At 41.5% G+C, this 24,248-nt stretch overlaps 1 protein-coding gene, 1 long non-coding RNA gene and 1 pseudogene across 7 annotated transcripts in view; 1 reads left to right on the forward strand and 2 right to left on the reverse strand.

Moving 5' to 3' along the window:
- NELL1 (neural EGFL like 1) overlaps positions 1 to 5,506 on the forward strand; it is a 379,806-nt gene extending 374,300 nt beyond the window's left edge. For all 4 annotated transcript variants that reach the window (XM_081882839.1, XM_081882838.1, XM_081882841.1 and 1 more), the window contains one exon: positions 2,935 to 5,506. In XM_081882839.1, coding sequence (XP_081738965.1) covers positions 2,935 to 2,985 — 51 coding nt within the window. In that variant the 3' untranslated portion in view covers positions 2,986 to 5,506. The remainder of the gene's footprint in view (positions 1 to 2,934) is intronic.
- LOC309353760 overlaps positions 1 to 24,248 on the reverse strand; it is a 53,637-nt gene that overhangs the window by 12,223 nt on the left and 17,166 nt on the right. For both annotated transcript variants that reach the window (XR_014162001.1, XR_014162002.1), the window contains one exon: positions 12,457 to 12,519. This is a non-coding gene — a long non-coding RNA (uncharacterized lncRNA). The remainder of the gene's footprint in view (positions 1 to 12,456; positions 12,520 to 24,248) is intronic.
- Positions 8,743 to 9,875, reverse strand: LOC309353659 (calumenin pseudogene; annotated as a pseudogene). Its single transcript has one exon. The product of its transcript is annotated as a calumenin pseudogene (transcript).

Genomic DNA, 24,248 nt, shown 5'->3' on the forward strand with positions numbered 1-24,248 from the left:
CTAGTCCAACACTCTATTCTTTCTAGCAGTGCTTCCCAATAGATACAGAAAACCTCCCCGACTCATCATCTGTTGGCACATAAAACCTGGAAAGTCCTCAGCCACTTAAAGAAGCCCTCCACTCCTCCAAAAGATGAATGTCAGTGGCACGCAAGAGCTCCAGGCCTCATAAAGTATTGTTGTGCTGTCTATCACAGTTTTATGGCATTGTCCTATATGCAACTTTCTAAAGCCATTATAATTTAGGGCAAGAAGATTTCACTGTGAATGTAACTGATACCAAAATGACATCCTTTTGAGAAATCATATTTATCACTTCATCCACTTTAGCTTTCAGAAATACTGTAATGCACTTAGTGCAATTAGCATCCGTTATCATCCAAGGTTATGCTTTTTATTTCAAATGAGAAGAAAATGAAAGTGTACCAAAATAGTAACTTTTTACAGTGACTAACATGCAGCACTTGAGCAATGCATGTTAATCAAATAATGATTTCTTGTTCTTTTTACACCATCTTCCTGGACGGAATTGCTTTCCTTTGATCCTTTCTAGATCACTGAAAGTACCAAATGCTGTTTTGTGAAATGCTGTATAAAATACTGTAACAGGGTATTCTTCGCCATTTTCTCATGCACAGTGCAGCAATAAGCCATGGCTGGAGTATTTGAGCTTTAATTCATTTGATTTGCTTTCCTGCCCTTGGGGCTCTTTCCCTGAGGCATTGCGCTGAGCTGTGACAGGGGAATATAGTTGCTTCCATTTGTGTATCTCTGAGGTTCAGATGTCACAGACTCAAATCATATGGCAGCAGAGATAGGATTAGTATGGTATTGGATTTGCTCTGTTTGCCATGTGGATTAAGAGTTCCATGCACCTGGTGAAAGCAGGCAGGAAGCTGCTCTGTACATCAGATACTTGAAGAGGCATCTTTGTTAGTTCCTTCTTAACAGAACATACTGTCCCAAGTTACCTGAACAAGCTTAATGAAATCAAACTCAACATGATGAGTAGATATAAGAAACTTCATGACTGCAAACCAAATGTACACATCAGTTAAGTCATTAAGAATCTGTAGCTTGCGAATTCCAGCTATAGTTGTAGCTCTTAGTTATCTAAACACCAATATGAAGCAGTTCCCTTTAACCCCAATGATTCCTGAAAATTATTGTGACTGTACCTCACCACAAGAAGTACCAAACAAGATCATTCCATAATTCAAAACTCTGGATATAGACATAATCCCACTGGTCCAAATGGTTCAGTCTGCATAAGAGGCTATCCCGATCAGTAGTAACTAGGGGGCAAGTGTCCTAGGCTGCAAGTCTAACCCCACTTACCTGGGAGTAAGCCCCATGGCATTTGGTAGCACTTACAGCTGAATAGACAAGGTTAAAACTGCACCGATTCTTAAGGGGGTGGGGAGTTACCTGCTTCTCTTTGAACCACTTCAGTATTCCTATGTTAGAATGCCAAGCTTTTGGTCTGCTAAGCTTTCAGAGTGGTAATTCAATTTCACAAGAATGTGCCTAAGAATATGTTTAGTCGAATGAATCTAACTAAAACAAGACTTTTTGGAACTGACCATTTAGCCTGAGAAAATAATAATTCCCATTTTCCATCAGAGAACAGCTAAGAGGCTGCACATGTGAGAAAGAATCATCTCTCAGGAAATATATCTATGTTTCAAAGAAAAATAATAATATTAGTACTCATGCCAAGAAAATACTGCAAACTATCTCTAAGCAAAGAAGAGAGTTGGAGGAAGAAGTATAGGAAGATTCTGTATAGCTGCTCTTATTTAATTTACTAAACTGAAAAGAAAATTGTTGCCATCTAACCAACAGAATCTGAATCAACATTTTTCGGCATCAAAGTAAATCACCCACCCTCCTTAGAACAGTCAACTTTATACATTATCATCGGCGAGTCTATAGAATGGCATAAGTCTTCCCATCATGCAAATAGCCTCCAGTTTAAGTGAAGCAGCTCTGTGTAAATGGCTGCTTGTGCAGAAATTCACTTCCCCGCCCCCTTTTTTTGAAGGGTAATAATGTGAACAGAACCTTTGTGGAATTAGATTTTGCATGTGAGAGCCAAGAGTCACATGATCTATTTATTGAGCAGCATTTATAAACTGGTTAATATTTTTTAAAAATCTTAGCGGTGTATAGTCTAAAACATATATCATTACAAAAAAACCCCTAAAAGCCAATGAAACAGGCAATAGAAAAACATACCCTATGGTGCAGGATACACTGCCACAGGTAGAATTTCCTGAGATGATCTACCTTTCAGGTCTAGACAGGGGCAGGTGGTCTTTCAGGTAACCTAGTCCCAAGTTGTATGTTAACAAGAAGACCTTGAACGCATGGCCACTGATTGGCAGCCACTGCAGTTCCCTCACCTCAGGTGTAATATGGCCATATCATTCTGCACTAGCTGCAGCTCCTAGCCCAATCTCAAGGAAAGCCCTACATGAGCACACTGCAGTAGTCCAATCCTGAGGTTATCAAGACATGATCACAGTGACTAAGTGATCTCTGTCCAGGAAAGGGCGTAGCTAACATACCCGCACAAGCTAGCAATAGGTCCTCCTCGCCCCAGAGATCACCTGAGTCTCCAGTAGCAGAGATGGTGTTGCATCCCTCAATTTGAACAGCTGTTCCTACAGAGAGTGCAACCCCATCTATGGGATGGAGGAGTTCTGCCATCCCTCCACTATCTTACTGCAGCACTAGTCCCTGGTAAACGCACAAAGCAGGACTGTTGACAATAAAAAAAAAGTCTTAGTTGTCTCATCTTGGGGGACTGAATTGCAAAATGCTAATTTCCTGAGTCTACTTTTTTAGAGCCCATGTCATAATAGTCATATTCACTGGTTGTGCTAACAGCGTTAATGCATCTTATATTCTTTGTTTTCTTTCTCCTCACAGAATGGAAATGTGTGTTGCTCTGTGGATTTAGAATGTCTTCACAATAACTGAAGTATAAAGCTGGGACTATTATTTTCGCGAGACAAACGGATGCAACTTCCCACTTGCAAAATGAATGCAGTTGTAAGAGATGGGAGTTTTATACAATAGACAATTACCAAAGTCTCCGTCTGAGGAAGATATTTGGGAGTTGCCTTTGGGACCTACCACTACATGCTCAACCTTGCTAGGCTTCTCTCGGGTGACTTTTACAGTACAATACATATAAATCAATGGTTGTTAAAAAGTTTTGAGTGTTGTAAATTACACCCTTTTCCTGTCAAATCATTTGCAAATGCATTGAAATTATTTCATCAGTAAAATACAATGTATTGTTTTGTTTACTTTGTGTACAAAACCAACATTATGGAAACTCCCATTTTATTTTAGGTTAGATCAAGGTCCTACAAAATAAGGCTGCCTGTTGTGGTTTAGTCCCATACTATTTCCTATTTAGTTCTGAGGTCCCTGTTCGGATGTATTTATGAAAATATGTATGTATGTACAGTCAAATTGCATAGTACTTATATTTCATAGCTGTCAAACATTGTAAAACATTCCAAGGTACATTTGACTTGTACAGGCTGGAAGTAATCAAACCTCAGCCTATCTTTATGAAAGAAACACACAAATATATAAAAAGGGATAATGTCACAAGTTTAATGAAGTGGCAAAAAGCATATTTTTTTTGCAGACAAAAGAGCTAACAGCAAAATTCCTGTGTGGAGGGGGAAAGAAAGGATGACACAGTTTTGCTCCAAAACGTACTCAGAAAACCATGGCATTTATCAACATTAGGCTTAACAGAATGTTGTAGTTTGCAAGTCAAACAACAAATATTGGATGTGGGTGTAATTCAGTTAGGGTTGTGAAGCATTCAATAAAGCAATCAAAGGGCTTTTCACTTCTAGATTTTAAGTGAATGGGTGAGATTTTGATATCTGTTAAACTGGTATATGTTTATAATCTCTCCCCCATGTAGTTGCTTTAGCATAATAAAGTCTGCCATCATGTATGCCATAACGAACAAGTTCATCTCTATTTGTACTGTGTTAGAGCTTACAAGGAACAGTGTAAATGTCACTGCATTTAACTATAATTTCAGCATACATCACCTTGGCAGTATGCTAGCCTTGGAAGAAAGGTGGACCACTCCACGTTCCAGTTTTCATTAAATGTAATATATTCACCAAACAACCTTGTCCCCATTTCCCACATCTTCTGACATTCAAAAAAGATCTAATTTATTAAGTTAGCCATCTGTAAAACGCTGTTTAAAATCCTAAACTTAAGCAGAATTGTAATTAAAACTTTGAAATGTGCACAAAGGTTAAGTTTGAATGATAGGTAGCTGCTTTGATTTTGCAAGGCTAAGATGTCGATAGCGCTAAAGCAAAATCTGTCTCAGCTTAAAACTTCAATAGATTCAGTCCTATCCAACTGGTTCCCATGCATAGATTGCCTCCCACAGCATAGCAAGTACACCAGACTGCTCAGTGGGAATTGGGAAGGTACCCCCCCCCCCACTTCCAGATAGGCTAGTTGCATACAATGTCAACCTTGATATTTGAATCTATGAGTGCAACAACAGGATATGTTTGTTTGCTTATTTATTGATCTACCAAAAACCAACCTTGTTTCCTTTTCACTACATTTGCTAAGCAGAGGGGGAAGGGACATGCAAACACTCCTGCACTCCTAGAACTTAGAACTGAGGTCACCGTGTTTTTAAAGTGCTTCTTGTTCTCATTCTGCTTTTGCTGTGCGAGATACTCTTCATTTTCACTGTTTATATCTAACTGCTTGGCCAGAACGAGAGTCTGGTGGTAAGCTTAACAAGTACACATTACATTTGTGGAACAACTGTTTTAATCAAGAACTGTAAAACTGATTTCTAAAAGCCATGGTAGAGTATCTGCAATGAAAGAATAGTGGACATTGTTCTGCGTTATATCGTGCACAGAGCATTCTACTAAAGGCGTATTGCAGAACATTATGGAAGGTCTGCAGTCATGTGAACTTTTTGAAGCCTATTATAGGAATGGATTTTTTAAAATGAATATGACAAAACATTCATGCTCTATCACAGTATATTTTTAGCATCCAACATAAAAATAAACACTTCAGGTCAGTTGTTCTGGTACACAGGTGGGTCTAGTGGTTAATGGTGCAGGCCCTGCTTTTGTTTTCCTCTAATGTCCGAGAATTCCTTTATGCAAAAACCCTGAAGGCAACGAAGAAGGCCCTATTTGTATGGGACTCCATGCCAGCAGAGTTTGTCTTTTCTTTCTATCAGTTGCCCCCTTTTTAGCATCCCTTATGTGTTGATTTTCATTGTTTTAATGATGGTATTATAAAGTTGTGTTTTATAGGATCCACAAAGGACATTTGTAAATCGCATCATTAATCCATTTTGTAAATCATGTTGTAAACCCCAATGGTAATTCAACTGAAGGAGATGATGCAGTGGTTTGGGATGTAAAAGGGAGTGGTTTAAAACGTGTGGCATCTAAATAAACTCCTATGTACAGATTTCCTGGCCTCAGCCTTTTTTTCTTTGAAACTGTGCATGCATTGCAAACATGTTAATAATATGAAGAGAGGGATGCTGGATCAGGCCCTTCTAGCCCAGCATCCATTCTTATGGTGGCCAGAAGCCTATGGAAAACCCACAAGCACTTCTCCCCCCCCCCCACTTGTGTTTCTACACAAGTAGCATTCCGGGGCATGATTCCTCAGATGTTAGAGGCAGCACACAGCCATTAATAGCCTTTTCTTGTCTAACTTTTTAAAGACCATCACTACAGCTTGTACGAGAGAGATCCATATTTAAACTGTGTTTTATGGAGACCCACTTCCTATTTGTCTATCCCGAATTTTCTAACAATTCGTGTCCTTTGGATGTCCCTAAGTCCTAGTACTATGAGAAAAGTGAGGAGTTTTCTCTGTCCACTGCTCCACACCACACATGAATTGAAACCGCACTCTCAAGTGCCACCTTCACTCTTTTCCTAAACCAAAAGCCTCAGTTGCTTTTTCCCATGGGAGAGTTTCTCCAGCCCCTTAAACATTTTAGTTGCTCCCCCCTCTCTCTCTCTCAGCTTGATTAGAAGTATAAGTGTATATAATGTTCAAGCCTCTCATGGAAATAAGGAGGAAAAGTACAATTTTGAAAGAATGGTGGTAATTCTCTTTTTTTTATGTAAACAGTTTTTATTAAGACACCATCTTTATGTTGTACATTATATAAAACTCCATTTACACTCTACCAAAAAAAAAAGTCGTCTCCTAAAAAGGTGGACCATGAAGAGCTTTGGGGCACGCAAATAACGAGTTTCTGTGGCCACCAGGTTCATGTCTGCTTTGATAATAAAGATTGTGCAAGGAGTTAACACGGCGGAGTATAAAAATCAAGATACACATGGCAGAAAGCCCCGACTTAGACAGAATTCTGCTTCGGCCATTTTTTTTCTGCAGTGGGGATGAAGTTGTGTGTGTGTGTGTGTGTGTGTGTGTGTGTGTGTGTGTGTTTACAGCACACATCTGCACAGCAGCACTCCTGAAACTTTGGCTCATCAGTGCTAAAAAGAAGCATCACAGGCGTACATCCCCAAAGGTACCTGCTCCCGTTATCCTTACCTCAGAAAGCCAACAGAGCCAGCTAGGTTGCACGCGCACACAAGCAAACACCCCCCTCCTCGCTGCCAAATCTGCAGGTCAGAATTTCCAGGGGTGGCGGTGGGACATAGGCTACAGGGGAGAGGAGGTGGCTTTTGCTTCAGAGTGAAAAAATTCAAGCGTGGGAAGGAAAATGCAATTGTGGTGCAGATGCACCTTTGTTAGTGTTCAACAAAGAAGCTGGGAAGCCAACAATGGCAACAGCTCCCTTTCCCCACTCAAGTCTTCACATCTGGGCAAGGAGAAGCAATGTTTCATTAACTCGCCGCCCCTCTCCATTCTCTGTGGCGAAGCAAATGAGACCGAGGTCCTCTACATGGGTGTTTCATTCTCCCACCGTCTGGCACCTGCTGTTTCGTTATGAGCAGAAGCCCAGGCTCACGACACACTGATCTTATGAAATCCTGGATTCTTTCAACGCCTGGTTTCATGAGCATTGCTTTCCTGTTCCTGGCACCAAGTTTATTAACTGAAAGGAAGAGGTTAGTTGGAATTGAGAGGTGCAGGTAGTGTTTTGAAGATTTCTGCCCTTGGAGCTGTCGTGGCTCAAAGGAAATCTGGGGGCGGGGCAACTTTACCAAACCACTCATGATTATGACAGTTATTTAGTGCAGGCCAGAGGGAGAGGTTGGCCTTTAGTGTTCAGGAGGCTCGCAGGGAGAAGTGTCTTAAGCGAATAAGGGGAGCCTATCTTAGCCTGCTGCCCTCCAGACAGTTTGGATGAAAAGTTCTGGGACCGTCACGCAAAACCTTTGGAGAAGGCTGGGGAAGACAGGCCTGAAACCCTGGGACCAGCAGTCGTGCTGAGCACTGATCACATTCTCATTCAATGGGCTTGGGGGGGGGGAGCCATTGCTGGTGGGCTGCACCCAGGAAACCTGCATGAGCAAACCCAGCAAACTGGTCCCAGAATGGGAACTTGAGAGCGTCAGCTTCAAAAGGCCGAGATCCCACGTTGCACCCTGGGACCCGAGAGGAAGAAGAGAGGGCGTGTGGTTTGCCTTTTCCGAGGTAAGGAAAAGGCCCTCGCCCAGGCAGCTGGGGGCTTTGAAGCCCACCGGGAGATCAGAGCACTGCTTGGGGAAGGTCTTTAATACTGCACACTGCTGCTGAATTTGCCATGCATTTTGCATAAAGGACAGAGATTCCCTCTCTACTTTTGGACGCACGTTTTCGCACCGGGGTTCCTTTTTGGCAGGGAAGCCTGATTTTTTAAAAAAGAAAAGGTAAAGGCACTTCAAAAATGAAGGACTTCCATGTGCGTCTAACTGCCACATTATTCTCCTGGCCCGCTTGACGCCCGTACGGCATTCGCCCACTTGAGGCACCAGCTGCTCACTGTTCTAAGCAGAGGCAGGCCCAGGCGAACAGCAAACTGAACCAGGAGGATAAAGGTGGAGATGATTTGGCTTTCATAACCAAGTCCGGGGGGTGGGAGGTGGTGAATGCCCTGAATGGAGGGTTGTAGCAGCACTGGCCAAAGTCCTCTACCCCATCTGCAAGGGGGCTGAATGATCCCAGCTCCTGGGGGCAGCAGAAGCACCAGGAATTAATACTTGGGGCGAAGCAGGGATGCCACAACTCCTCTTGTTGAAGGGTGCCATAGTTAATGTACAGCCTTCAACAAACCTTCCTAACTCAGGTGTGGGAGGTGCATTGTGGGAAAATCCTCTTTCACTGGAAGATAACAGTAGTAAAGTTGAACTGGAAGCATCTGCTATTGAAATTCTCCGCTAGGCCCTTCACCCCAGTTCAAAACAGTAATAGGGGGAAGAAACTAGAAGACTGAAGCTTTCTCGTATGTTTTTCCATGGCCCTCCTTGTTCTCTGGCATTTTGCGATTGGATTTTGTAGCGAGGCACACACACACACACACACTCACAGGGGGAGGTCAGTTAGGGGGAGCTAGTGTTGCTCTAGGGCTAATGTTTCAGGATATGCATTCTTCATCTCACACGGGACCAAAAATAAAATACAAAAATAAAACAGAACTTGTTAGACAAAAAAAATTAAACCTAAAAATGCAAATCTATAAAACAAAACAACCCATTTGTAGCAAAGGAAGGACGGGAGAGGTTTATTCTCGTTTTTCCACGTTGCTGCCTGAAACTGCCAGTCTCAGTAGTGAGAGAGAGTTCTTTGCGTTATTCCAGAAACCGTAAAAAATAAATTACTTTCTTCCTCTTCCTCCTCTCTGGCTTAGAACTTGTCGTGTCGTACTAAGGCTTCCCCAAAGTCCGTAGCCTGGCTGCCCACAAACAAGTCGTACTTGTCCACAATTTCTTCTTTGCTGAGTTTGCCATCCTTGTTCTGATCCGACTCGTAAACGTGGTGCCGTGCTTCTGCCTCGGCGTGGTCGTAGTCCGAGGGGAGGATCCAGTCCTTGGTCTCCTCCTTGTCCATCTTCCCGTCGCGGTTCTTGTCCCGGAACTCTACAAATTGTTCTCGCTCCGTCTTCACCCACTCGGGCTCTTCGGCGTCGCCATTGTGGCTGTACATGTCGCCTATGTATTCTTCCAAGTCAATGAAGCCATCCCCGTTCTTGTCAATGTCCTCCATAGTTTCCTGCACAACTATATCCTTCATGTATTCGTATTCTTCAGGATGCAGAAAAGCAGTGAACTCTTCCTTGGTAGCAATCAGGTCGCCATCCTTGTCAGCCATCTTGAACCTCCGCTCATCTCTCACCATCATCTGCTTGTAGTTAAAGCCATCGTCGGGGTCAGGGTTGTCTAAGATGTAGCCGTAGGTGGCATTTTTATACTCTTCCCAGGAAATGAGCCCATCCTCATTGAGGTCGTGCCCCTTCCACTGGCGCTCTACATCCTCGTAAATCCAGCGCTTTTGGGCAAATTTAATACAGTCTTTTAGCTCTTCGGGAGTTACAAACCCGTCCTTGTCTTCATCTATTTTACTTACAATCTTTCCCAGCCTCTCCTTGATCTCTTCTGGCGTCAGCTGGTCAAAAGTCTTGGCCTCATCTGCACCCAGGAAGGCGTCGTGGTCATAGTCAAAGTTCTGTGCATCATCATGGACCTTGTCGCTGAGCTGAGGTTCGTGGTGGATGCGATCCTTCTTCTCGGTGGGGTTGCTCAGAACACAGGCTTTGCTCAGAACACAGGGACAGGTACAAAACGACCTGCCGAACAGCCACAACCATGGTGATATCCTTCCCCCTCCTGCCGCCGTGGCCGCCGCCACCTCGGCTCCCTCCGCTTCTCCCCCTCACAACGACCGTAATTCTCTTTTATGATTCAACCACATTCACACATACAATAAATTTTGACAATTCCCAGATTACTCAATTAATGCTAATGACTTCTCCATTGCCTAATTGCTATGAATCTCTACCAATGCAAATGCATCTCACAGTATGTTCACCAATCTGTCTTTCACTTCTGAAAACACAGATTTTCTGCAAACATTCCTTCAGAGATATATGTACTGTCCTTCTAACAAGAAGGCAGTTTGTTTATACTTGGACGTTTTCCATTTTTATTCATTGCTTGCTCTTGACTACTTATTAATCTCTTCTGACCTTTGGATTTTCAGCAGCTTAACCCCCTTGCACTGATTTCTTGACTTTTTGAAAGCTAACCAAGAGCTAAGGCAAAACTCTTACTCGGCCACAATGCCTGTAGGTGAACTTTGGCCGCTCACTCTCTCTCTTATACAGCTATTGTGAGGATGAAAGGTGTGTGTGTTTACAAAGCACATCACCCTGGGAGGGTGGGATAGAAATGTAATTGGTAAAACAATAAATAATCATAATAATTAAAGGACAATACCTCCACTATGGTCTTATTTGTAGGTAGTGGATTCCAGTTTAAAATTATCACCACTGCATTCTGTGTTATGTGAAGCTTCTAAATACTTTTTCAAATGCAGTCCTAGATTGAACAAGCTGTAGCAGTCCAGCATCAAAAAGGGCACACCTGGTGTACCATTTCATGATGATGATGAACAGACAAAGACAGAAGAATCCTGCTGGATCCCCTACAGACCAGGCAGATGCTTATGGGAAGTCCACAAGCAGGACCTGAATGCAACAGTAATCTCCCCCCAGCAGCTCACATTCAAGCCATGCTGTCTTTGATCTGAGAGGTAGCATATAGCCTTACCCTCCATGAAAGCCATCTAAGCTGAGAGCCTTCAGTACATCTTATGAAAGTGAATTCCATGGTTTAACATGTGCTCTGTGTGAATGACTACTTCCTTTGCCCTTAATCTCCCACCATTCAGCTTCACCGGATGATTTTGGCCCCTAGTATTACAAGAGAGGGAGAAGAGTGCATCTCTGTCCACATTCTCTATACAATGCAAACCTTTTGTATTCATCCTATCAAATTCTTTTCCAATAATTTAAATAGCCCCAAATATTCTACTCACCGTTCTACTCACCACATCATTTTGGTTGCTCTTTTCTGCAGCGTTTCCAGTTTTCTAATACAGTACATAGTATCCCAAGTGTGACTTGTATAAAGGCATTATAATCTTCTCAAATTATTATTTTTATCATTTTCCTAATATTTGACATGGAATTATCCTTTTCACACTACACTGGGACCTACATTTTCACTGACCTATCCACTACAACCTGAAGATTTCTCGAGAGGATGTTCCACAGGCTTGGGTCCACAACACTGAACAAACAGATTTCAATAGTTAGAAGCCACACATATAAACCATGGGTGACCCCCAACAGACTCAAGCTCAATGACTGGACAAGGATATAAGGGGTCCCAGGCCCAAGTTGTTAGGCACCTTGTAAATTAATGCAGGAACTTAAGACCTGGCCCAGCAACACATGGACACCCAAGCTTTCAAACACCAGCATCATGTGTTCAAATAAGGAACTAACTTAGATCAAGAACTAATGAAACGTGACAAATATTTCCAATTAGCAAATATTAGTACACTTCTAAACTTCACGCATGAAAGACTGTTACAGAATTGCCTTCCATTTGACGTGTGCCGAATTTCTATGAAGGCGTTTTTAGTTTGTGATGTTTATTAGCTGAGTGATAATCTGGTTGAATTGCTTTTTTCCAGCTCTGTTTAAAAAATTGCTTATGTGGACTGTTGCTGAGTTGTAAAATTTTGTAATATTCTTTGTACCTTTAAATGTTTTTGACTGTAAGCTGCTTTGGAAGGGCATTTAGACAAGCAGCCTAAAAATGTTTTAAATAGAACAAACAAATGCGTAAATAGTTAACACATGTAACTTAATTTGCATTAACTTCCCAATCCTATTATGATTTTTTCATAGAAAATAAATTAGTTGCTTTTTTGTAGGTCCGATTGAGTTATTTCCTAAAGCAACAGGTAAAATGTCAAGTATAATGAAAGGAAGGGTGAGCTACACTGAAAGACTTAAATTTCAACCTCTAGGAGAAGTGTGAGAAATTGCAGAATTTATATGTCATAATTAATTAGGAGATTCAAATAATAATTTGCATGCCTTTTATGAGTTGGAATGCTACTGAGGCAATTTGTTATTAGGAGTATGTGATTGTGCTCAGGGAATGCTGAAGCCAGAAAATGTTGAAAAGATCATTAGCTGGATTTGAAACATTGGCAAGTGATGGTGGGGGTAGGGTGGAATAGGAAAATACATAATTGGAGCTCTATTGAATCTATCATTGTAGCTGGACCACTCACTTTATTGTACATTGGTCAGAACAGTTTTTTCACTAACTGTTTTTTCACTGATACAAAAATAGTTTCATTTCTTTCATAGTGGACATAATTTAAATGGCTGTTGAAACTGATCTTGAAGGAACAAGGAAAGAATCTCAGACTTACCTGTCTAGATGCTGCAGCTATAAATCTGGATTGTCACCCTTTTCTTCCATGCCAAGAAGCTCACTGGATAAAAGAAGAGCATAAAGTACAATGATTAACCATTAACCAACGAACCATAACAGAGAACACTGCTAGTATTCAAAGGGTCTCTTAAAAAGGGGGGGGGGAGCTTTCTAGTGAAGCATCTCTGTCACTCAGAGATCCAATAGACTATACTTCGCAGAATACAGGACTACACAGATGTTGCCTCTAATGTAAAATTGTGATTAAAATGAACAAGGCACTTACTGTTCGAAGAAATCCTTTGAGGAACCTGTATCTTTGGCTTTCTGAACTTTCAAGGGCCAAAAACTAAATGGTAGGAAGTGCCACAAAACTGCCTCCCCCATGAAAAATAGGAAGGGGGGGTGGCACAGTCAAGACTGTAGCAGAAAATGTGCCTTCTTCACTCTTGCCAAGAATATATTATGAAAGAGCTCCAGCACTTTGGGCTTCCGTTAACCTTCTGGATACAATTTAAGGTTTCTAATTTTGCCACAGATGTCCTTTAGTGACTGGGGCTGTTAAGCCTTGAGACTACATCCATCTCTACGTCCCACTTTAATTTCTAAAATCAGATATGAACGGCTGCTTCATGAAAGCTGATTTTCCTACATAGAAATCAATTCTGTGGATGAAGTGTGTGTTTACAGTGTAACCTAATACATACACAAATGGGCATTGTACATGTAAACAAAACAAAATTTAACATGTTGCATTTCTCACGGGGTATGTTGTATAAAAAACTTCCCCATGTGGCTCTCTTCCATATAAGAATTTGCCCTGCATGAAAGTGTTCTGAGCAACATCTTAAGTTTGCCTTGATTACCAAATATGTGCAAACAAACAAGGCATTACAGGCAAGCATTTTCAAGGGTCTCTCTGCAGCTCTGGAACTGTCAATTTGCTATAGCAGAGCTATAATATTGGATGTAGCTCATTATCACTCATTTGTTCTATTCATATCCTGCCGCCTTCTAGATTACCTGACGCATTTAGCTAAAATCTGTATTTTTAGGTTGTATGCTTAAGCAGGCTTATCAAAACACACGTCTGTCCCCCTTTCTATGGGTGTGACTTCTCTATGATAGGCTGTTACGACGGTCCTGCTCAGGTTGAGCAAGACAGAATTTTAGAATAGATTGCTAATCTCACCTGTGCTATTTTATTAATTTTATTACAGGTTTTAAAAAACAACACTTCATTTAAAAAATGCTATTTCATTTTACATAAGAAACTAAAAAAAATTAAATACAAATGTTGAAAATCCAAACGTTGATAAGAAAAAAAACAAAACATTGAAGAAGCCAGATTTTTTAAAATTAACAGGATTAAAATTAGTAAAGTTACAAAAATCAGGAAGTTTTTTCCTCCATTCCCCTCTTTCTCCCTCCTCACCAACTCTGCAACTCATCAGAGCAGAGAGCACTGGCCCTTATGAAACAGTCTTTGCTTGGACTACTCATAGAATCGTTGAGTTGGAAGGGAATCTGAGGGCCATCTAATCCAACCCCCTGCAATGCAGGAATCTCAGCTAAGGAATTCATGACAGATTGGCATCCAACCTCTGCTTAAATACCTCCAAGGAAGGAGAGTCCACAACCTCCCGGGGGAGACTGCTCCAATGTCAAACAGTTCTCACTATCAGAAAGCTTTTTCTGTATGTTCAGTTTGAATCTCCTTTCATGTAACGTGAAGCCAATGGTTCGAGTCCTACCCTCTAGAGCAGGAGAAAACAGGCTTGCTCCACTCAGAATGACTATTGACATTTCCTTGGATATTTCCAATTTGGAGGCAGAGAGCGCTTGTGGGAAAATACAAAGATCTTTGCCTGGCCACCAAACAGCAGTAAAATAGTTCCAGACAGACCTCTCCAAGGAGTACATTCTATAACTGGGGAGCCACTATAGAGATTACCATCTCCCTGGTCACACACACACACCCCTTAGTAGGAGCACACACCAGAGATGGTGAACCACTGGTCCACAGGCCTGATCTAGCCCACCAAACATATCCTCACAGCCTGCCAGCCCAATTCAATTTATTTTCACTGGTTGCATCAGCTGCACTACTGAAACACAAAACAGAAAACCAGTGGCTCTTCTTCGCCAACCACTCCAGAAACAGGAGCTCAGGCTCAGATCAGCACCAGCATCATTTAGAAAAAACTGGAGTAGACCAGAGCACTTCTTGTTATTTGACCACTCAGAGAAGAAGAGGGAAAGGATTTTTGGCAAGGAGGGATGTCAGCAATGCCTGGTCCACCTGACAGCAATCTCATCTCTCCCAAAAATATATGGTAGTGGATAAATAGGCTCAGGATATGCACATGATCAGCGTGTGTTGGTCACAACCTAGTCTCATTTGGAAAGTCTAACAATGTCTACTATGGGAGTTTATGGAGCAGGGTTTTTTGAGTATACGATCCTGAATCAGCAAAGACTGAGCTTAGTATATTCTGAAGGTGAATAGCATAGCTTTTCTTTAGGCACCTGACTGGCATCTTGTGACTCTTGTGTGTATTCATTTTGACCTCGCCCACTGTTGCCACACAGCACCCAATGGGTTTTTAACCAGGCAACGTGACCTTCGGGCTGAAAAAGGTTAGCTACCCATAACATAGGGAGACAAGCTGCCTTTCAAGCATTCCGGTCCTAGACAGGAAAAGGCATTAAAATTTTCAACTGAGCCCAGAAATGGACCATAAACCAATACATCTGGTATAGTATTTGTGTAATATAAACGTGATAAATAAATAAGCTGCAAGGGATATAACATTTAAGTGTGGAATAATATCTGTATCTCTTGCAATGCCCAAGGAAAAAAATATGTTTAGGAATTAAAGTGAAAGTAAAGCATTTACCACTCTTTGATTAAATTTTGATAGAACCTCTAGGAACCATAAAAATTTGCTTTGCAGGCCACATCTGGCCCCCAGTTGGGCATGCCTAGATTAGCACATACAACCAAAGATTGCTGCCTTGATCAGCCTAAATCGTAATGTGCCACAAGCAGAGAGCTGTGGGAGAACCAGGTGCATCAATGAGTGAGTCAAGTTTAATAAGATATGTGATTAGCAGTTCATTAACACAAAAATGAGGAGCAAGTCTCCTGAAGTAAACTAAGCCATTGCTGGGATAAAAGCACTTTTAAGTGAAAGTAGTCAAAAATATTTTTTTCAAGAACGGGGGGGGGGGGACCTATGATTGCATTTCTCCAGGGTTTATTGCTGATTAAACTGCCAAGTTTTGTTTTGAGTATAGGAAGAAAGTGAGCAAAAATATTTTGATTTCTGAGACAAATGATTACTTGGGGGACTATGAAACTTAAGCAAAAGTCATTCTCAAGAAATGATTGATAAAGCCATCTGGAAAGTTTATTATAAACAACTTCAACAGAAAGCAGTTTCAGAAATCTAGGTAAACAAGTTTGTGATGTATTTAAATATTCTTGTACATAAATGTATATCAAATGACACACAAGCTTCATTTACCTGCAAATATGCATGGACCATGTTCATATAATACTGCTGATCAGGAGAACGGATAAAAGGAGGATTAAATGGAGAGTAAAGGTCTGCTAAACGAGCACTACTCTATCTTAGCATATGAGATGCAACATCAAAGTGTACGATACCTCTATCACTTGCAGTGTTCAAAAAGAAGAGACTAAATTCACCCTCCCCACACAGCTATAATTGCCAATTTTCTGACTCTGACTATGCACTTAAAGCCCTGGTTGCTGGACAGAACTAGGAACCATGCATACTGCACAAATGTATCCTAACTTTGATGCAAAGTTAGGATACATTTCTGAAACCAGCTTTTTCCACATTGCTGGACTAGGGCAGAGATCAACTTTGACAAGAGTAAAATATAGCTCCTTTTTGGTGAAGGAAGATACATCTAACTGTAATTTAAATATTGTAAAAGATTCATCTTAAACAGAACAGTTTTAAATCAGTGATTACATCAGTGCCCCATTTTAGAAATGCTTTGATCCATTGTTGAGAATTCTGAGCTGTGGCCTCATTTCTCAGTTTTCATTATGGCCTGTTACCAATTTCAACAGTGCTCATAACCAACTAGCAGATATCTTAAAACAATCATACAAGTGTCTGACAACGTCCTAGAAGAAGGGCTTTGAGGGGGTTTTGGTAATCAAAGAGGAGCTGTATTAACAGGCTTGCCTTAATAAATATCAGAATATTATACGCCACCCCAATATCCACAAATTGTGTGAGATTCCAGGGGTTGCAGGCATGCTCATTATGGCCTGTGTTCCCTTTTGGGATAACAAGGCACAGTAGAGACTCTGGTGTCTTTATGATATATGGTTTATTTACACATATATACAAATTGAGCCTAGATGGAGGGGCTCACAGCACCAACAACCCAAGAGGGTCTGTCCTCCTCCATAAGCACACCATTAGAATCAAAGACTCTGTCTCCTCGATGCAGCTTCTCCCAGCCACGTGTTATGGCCACCCCCATTCTCTGCTTGCCAAGCCCCTTGCAAAATGACTTCCTGTTCACTTACGCCATCCACTCTAAAATCCTAAATCCTTTGGGTCTCTGCCCACCAACACACAGCTGCAGGAGGAGTCCCTCCCCTTCTTGTCTGACAGTGTTCGCTGTCTCTTGATAGTTTCCTTGATGGGCCATCACCCAATGGCTTACATTCACCTAGCCCTGCCAGGATAGCCTGGCTTGTTAGCATAAGCTAAACCCAGGAATTTTCAGGTTTGGTGCAGTTTAATAAAACCTTGATTAATTTTCAGAATTATGGGTGACTTTCACTCGCAAACCCCAGCACCCAAGACCTATAGCAATCATTTCATTTATGAATCAATTCCCATGAGGCATCTTGATGATTATTATTTTTTACAGTGTAATAATATTTATAATGTTACATATATAATGGCAGTTAAAAACACTTGCATTTCAAAGCCATTTTGGGGGAAAAAACTATAAATATAAAAATAGTTTAAAACTGGAACACATACTTAAAATAAGAGTTCATATCCAGGACTGGTAACAGATGTGATATTGATCTGGAAGGCTAATTGAAACTGAACATCTTTAGAAAGCACTGAAAAACTAATGGAAGGCGGTTGTCTGGGCTGCAGAACGGAGGTCCAAAGCGGAGGTGTTACCACACTAATTCATACGTTAGCTGTTATGTACTGAAGTTCTCACCCTGAGCCAGCAGGGGGATACTGTAGATAGTTATGCAAATGAAGGGTTGAAAGTGACATTCAGTGATTGGATAGTTTTAGAAAGTTGCTACAGTTACGTTCTACTGGACCTCTATATAAGCAGGCTGACTGAGCCCTTCAGTTCAGTTCAGTTCTGTTCTGGCCTCTGAATAAACAAGAGCTGTTTGAAGAATCGCTGTGTCGTCTGATACGTTCACCCACAACTTAACACTAGCCACGTTTATCCCTTTGTAATGTGTTGTCCCCTAGTACTGATAGCAAGAGGGCTTTTGTAAGTACTATGTGTGAGCCTCCTAGGTGCAACACAGGGCTACAGAAGTCCAAAGTTCCCCACTCCTCAGAGTCTTGACCTGGAACAGCCACAATGGAGAAAATCTGAATCAAACTTCTATCAAAAAGTTTACTTTGTCAGTGGCATGTAAAAATAATAGATATATAAAGGAGAATTCCTGGATGGGATGCCAAGATCCAAGTTTGGGGCAAGTACTCTTTGGTAAGGGAACCCCAGCAAAGATTTAAAAAACACAAAACATGCAGCAAAGCAAAGCATGGGAATATAGGTTGTTACACTGGTGAAAGTTCTTAAATTATTTGTATAGGAGCTCAAGAGTGGCTTGCAAGAGCCATATGGTCTGAGCTGCAGCAACCAGATCAGAGTTCCTCACATGTTGAGCTACTCAGATAGACCAAGTGACACAAAATGGTGAGGCTCCATGGGGTATCTGGAGACACCATGACTGGTCACAACAGCTGCCTACCATGGAATAGCCAGTTTCTCCCAAGGTGAGCTAAGCCCAGCAGGACAGCTTGTTCTATAATTAGACTTGCTGGCTATAGGAGGCTGGTTATTCCACAGAGGTTTTTGTTAACTTTCCTTTTCATGTCTTCATCTGAACATTAACATTCCATGCTATGTCTTTATCTTATGGATACCTGCTTGGAAAGAACTTCACTGTTTCAACCAGGACATTTCACAAAGGTTACCTAAAGAGTTTTGAGATGGTTGCATATGTTGGGTCATCATTTCCTCACTTATACTTGCATATAAATAAGACTTTAAGAGACTCCACAAGCCATTAGAACACAGAACATTCTGTGGCCTCATTACTCCCAGAAAAGCAGTGAAGAAGAACTGAAACTATGGGTGGGGGAAACATTTTTAACTGTAACATTCAAAAACACAAGCAAAAGCCTCTTTCTAATAATGCAGTCATTTGCAATTCTGGTAAGGAAAGCCAGTTTTTCAATTCACCAGACTCTAGCAATCAAGACACATCCATTTTAATGTTGCTCCTATTTGTATTATTGTGGTGGTGAGAAAAGAAGACAGATTTTCTTTTTTCTTCACTTTCTGGAGCTACATATGCAAATTCCTTTTGCTGTGCATGCCAACATTGGTATGAATATGTATGCCTGGTTCACATCAAGTGCAGGGAAGCACAATGTATTATGCTATTGTCTAGTCATCTGTTAGTGCAAGAATCTGCTTACAGCACAATTCTCTTCTGCAAACCTGCATGATTAGGGTAGAACTGCCATACCGTCACAGTTTTTGTATAATAGCATATTGGTTACTATTCAGACCCACATTCCTACTTATTGGTATTCAATTGAGGGCTATAATCTGGTCTGAATCACTGCTATGATACAGAGATTCTACATGGAACGTGTTTCCCTCCCCCCCTTTACAACACCTTGTTAATCGGACCACAACTAAGAACCACACAACAGAATTACAGGTCAAACCAATGGAATTTAGATTAGCTGCAACGAAGTCCTGCTCCATCACTTTCAATGCACCATTCAGTTCAATCTTATGCATGTTTATTCAAAATTCCTATAGTGAGTTTGCAATTGTAGTCATGATGACAGGTTATTCTTTTCTTACTAATGAGTTATTCCTGCAAATAAATATTAATTATTAAAAATTAATAATGCAGAAATAAAAGTACGTTGATAAAAATAAATTCCATATTCCTATAATTTTATAAGGTATTGGTAATATCAGATTACAAATGAAGCTATACTTTCAATGTAATGTGAGTCAGGTAACCACCTTTCTACTCTAAAACAGAAAAGCAATTCCAGAACTCTTTATAATTAATAAAAGGGGTGCCCTTTTTTACCTAATATAAAGTAATATTATATTTCCAATACACCTATCACAAACATTCTGAGTATTGATTCCTACGTAGCCAAAACAGCACTACAGACACACACGACAAGGAGGAATAAGCAAGATTGAAGGAACCCCAGAGTTTGAACAAGGCGCCAGTCAAACACATTCCTCATCTCCCAGGCCAATGGCTAACTGAACAATCTGTGGTCTTTTAAACTGTGGGGGTGTTGTTTTTGTTCGTTACTATGTGTTTTTACAGACTACTTTGTGATCCTTGGATGAAGAGCAGTATAGAAATTTAATAAACTACAACAGCTACAGAATGTATTTAGGGGGAAACTTCAAAAGAGTCCATGAGGACCGATCATGCTTAGTAAGCAAGCAATGCTCACTTATTACTGAGCAGAAAAATGAAAAACACTTATTTAATTTATATTTTTGCCAATTTACTTGGTGCTAGATACCATCGATATATCATTTTCATATAATTTTCTCTTAGACCATAACATGCTGTAAAATTTATATCCATATTCCCCAATCGTTCCCATGCTTTCATGTCTATATTATGCCCAATATCTATTGCCCAATGTATCATTGAGGATTTTACTTGCTCATCTTTTCTCTCCCATTCCAATATTTTATACATTTCAGACGGCACTTTTACATTGCATTCCAACAGGTCTCTCTCCAGCTGTGATATCTGTTGGGGAACAAATTGACCCATGCTTTCTAGACACAAGTCAGAGAGATTTTCTCCTTGCCCTGATCCTTTCCAAGGGAAAACCTGCTTTTTAGCAAGAGGTCAGAACAACTTGGATTTCAGGGGAAACCTGAATTGCCACTTGCTTTGACTGAGCGCTAAAGAGCGGTTTTCCGTGGGGCAAAGCAGTGGGAGAACAGGGCCCAGGAATTACCATTCAGTTGGTAAAGGGCTTAAAATTAAAAAAGTTAATCAGATTCAAAGTTATAATTTTCATGCCACAACTAAAACAAAATTCTTACATAATTTTGGCCTCTTTTCTAAAAATAAAAGATAATAGTAAACATGGAAAATAAAATATAAGCATGGAAAAATAGAAACATGGAAATAGATAAATATTTTAGAATAAAGGGAAGGAAAAGTTATAAAGTCTCCAAGAAAACATTTAATTTGAGGAAATAAAAAAAAGGCATTTTCAACATTAATTTTTATGGAGCCCTAAACTTATTATTTGGGGATTAAATTACTTTTCTGGCCAATTTTTCATCCAGGTTTACTTAAGATACACATACTGAGTGACCCGCTGGGAAGAGCTAATAATGGGCAGCTGTGTTAGAAAAATAGAACAAGGAGTCAGCATGACTGCCACTAGCTGAAAATCTTTAGCATGGACAAGCTATTGTTCAATGTGAAATGCACACAGTCGCATGCAGAGCAAAATCAACCTGCTTTCAAACCTCCATTCTCTCTCCTTTCACCAGTGATTGCTGAAGACCCCAAACCAACCATTTAGCAGCTTTAGAGGTAATGCCATTTTCCTGCAAACTAGAGCTGTCCACGAAAGCATCTCTCCACTTAAGAATTGTATAGATAATGCAATAAAAAAAATCACAGCAGGTTCTAAAAATAAATTAGCTAGCAATAAATCATTTGTTTGATAAAGTCAATGGAGGCATGGGCTGCAGCAATTCTTAATGCTTTTTGGATGCAGAACAGGGATTATTTTGTTTCTCCTGACACCAGCCTCTGATAGGCCATTGCAAGTCCCAGTTAACAGATGGTAGAAAGCCAACCGCATATCCAGGTGGTGGTTCTAATGTCAGGGATGAAGAATAATGTTTCAACATGTTCAGCCCCCACTATCCAAACATGAGTGAACACTGAGAAAACAATTACTGTCTTTCTCCCAAGATTATCTCCTGTGCGCCGGCTACACAGTACCTAACCAAAGGTATGAGCAGCCGCCTTTTAATATAAAATTTAATAAAAAATAATGAAAATATAGTATAAGCAGCTGTCATACTAATGCGCCACGAGTGAATCCATGTTCAGAACTACTGCTGACATGAATCTTCCTTGATTATCTTGTTCCTCTGCAGCAAAAGGAGCAGCTATAGAGTAAGCTGTGTTTGTAAAATGGGTTTTCACTGTAGACTATTATTTTATTTATTGAATTTGTTTGTTGCTTTATCTTGCCCACAGAGCCTAGGGCTTGCCGATCAGAAGGTCGGCGGTTCGAATCCCCACGACTAGGGGAGCTCCTGTTGCTCGGTCCCTGCTCCCGCCAACCAAGCAGTTCGAAAGCACATCAAAGTGCAAGTAGATACAGTGGTACCTCAGGTTACAGACGCTTCAGGTTACAGATGCTTCAGGTTACAGACTCCGCTAACCCAGAAATAGTACCTCGGGTTAAGAACTTTGCTTCAGGATGAGAACAGAAATCGTACGGTGGCAGCATGGCAACAGCGGGAAGCCCCGTTAGCTAAAGTGGTGCTTCAGGTTAAGAACAGTTTCAGGTTAAGAACGGACCTCCAGAATGAATTAGGTACATAACCAGAGGTACCACTGTACATAGGTACCGCTCCGGCGGGAAGGTAAACGGTATTTCTGTGCGCTGCTCTGCTTCGCCAGAAGCAGCTTAGTCAGGCGGGCCACATGACCCGGAAGCTGTCTGCAGACAACCTCCGGCTCCCTCTGCCAGTAAAGCAAGATGAGCACTGCAACCCCAGAGTCATCCGCGACTGGACATAACGGTCAGGGTCCCTTTAGCTTTACTTATCTTGCCCAGGGCAACCCAAAGCAGCCATCAAGATACATTAAAACCAAGAGGAAAAAGAAATACAGTCGTACCTTGGAAGTTGAACAGAATCCGTTTCGGAAGTCCGTTCAATTTCTAAAAAGTTCGAAAACCTAATCACAGCTTCTGATTGGCTGCAGGAATGTCCTTTAGAAGCCACTGAAGCCCTGTCAGACGTTCAGGTTCCAAAAGAATGTTCACAAACCGGAACACTCATTTCCAGGTTTGTGGCATTCAGGAGTCAAAACATATGAGTTCCAGGGCGTTCGACAACCAAGGTACGACTGTATCTTAAAACCATCCTGCCCACTTCTAAAAGAGATAAATTAAAGCCAAAGGCCTGACTATAAAGATAAGGTTTTGCCTGGCACCTACAGAGATATATAATGATGGTGCCAGGCAAACATCTCTGAGGAGAGCATTCCCCAAACGGGGAGCCACTGCAGAAAATGCTGCTCTCCAGACCTCTTGTGAAGTGGGCACATGATGAAGAGCCTCAGATGATAAAGGATCAGGGTCCAAAGCTGAAGGAAGGCACTCTGCACCACCCAGACCACCTAAGCCTCAAGCAACAGCAATGGATCCAGCTGCATACCTGCTCCTTCAGGGGGAGTGTAACTCCTCATCCATCTGGTCTAGGGAACCACCTAGTAACAGTGCCTCAGTCTTATTTGGATTGAGCTTCAGTTTGTTGGCTCTCATCCAGTCCATTACCGAGGCAAGACAACAGTCCAGCACATTCACTGCCTCACCTGCAGATGTAAAGGAGAGCTGTGTGTCATCAGCATATTGCTGGCAACGTATTCCAAACTTCCAGATAACCCCACTCAGTGGTTTCATGCAGATGTTAAACAGAATGGGAGATAAAAGTGAACCCCAAGGAATCAGACTCTGAAAGCTCCATGGGGCCGAACAGCACTCCGCAAGCATCCTCTGAAAATGACCATCCAAGTAGGACCAGAACCACTACAAAGTGGTGCTGCGCACCTCTAACACAGACATCCAGAAGGATGCCTTGTCAATGGTATCAAAAGCCACTGAGAGGTTAAGGAAAACTGACAGGGACACATTTTCCCTGTCTCTCTCCCAACAGAGGTCATCAAACAGGGCGGCCTAACCCCTGTCTGAAATAGATCTAGAATCAGCTTCCTCCAAGAGTGCCTGTATCCAGTCTGCAACTGTCAACTCAAAAACCTTGCCCAAGAAAGGGAGGTTGGCAACCGCCCATTAATCACTTAGTTTTTCCAAATCCAGGTAGGGTTTCTTAAGGAGTGACTTTACCACTGCCTCCTTCAAGCAGGCAGGGACCACCCCCTCTCGCAAGGAGGCATTAATCACCTCCCTGGCCCAGCCAGCTGTCCCCTCATTGAGAGATTTTATCAGCCAAGAGGGGCAAGGGTCCAGAGAACCAGTGGTCACCCTGTCCGATCCAAGCACTTTGTCCAGATCTTTGGGTCTTGCCAACTGAAAATCATCCAACACAACAGAACTAGACAGTGCTCAGGACACCCCATGAGATTAATCTGCTATAACAACAGAATCAAGATGGAAGTGATTCTATCCTCAAAATGCTTTGCGTGGACAGGCGGAGTCCCCAGATCCCAAGCGGTCCCCCCCCCCGTCATGTGGAATAACGACT

The sequence above is a fragment of the Podarcis melisellensis genome (assembly GCF_964234715.1).
Source record: "Podarcis melisellensis genome assembly, chromosome: 1".
NCBI lineage: Eukaryota > Metazoa > Chordata > Lepidosauria > Squamata > Lacertidae > Podarcis > Podarcis melisellensis.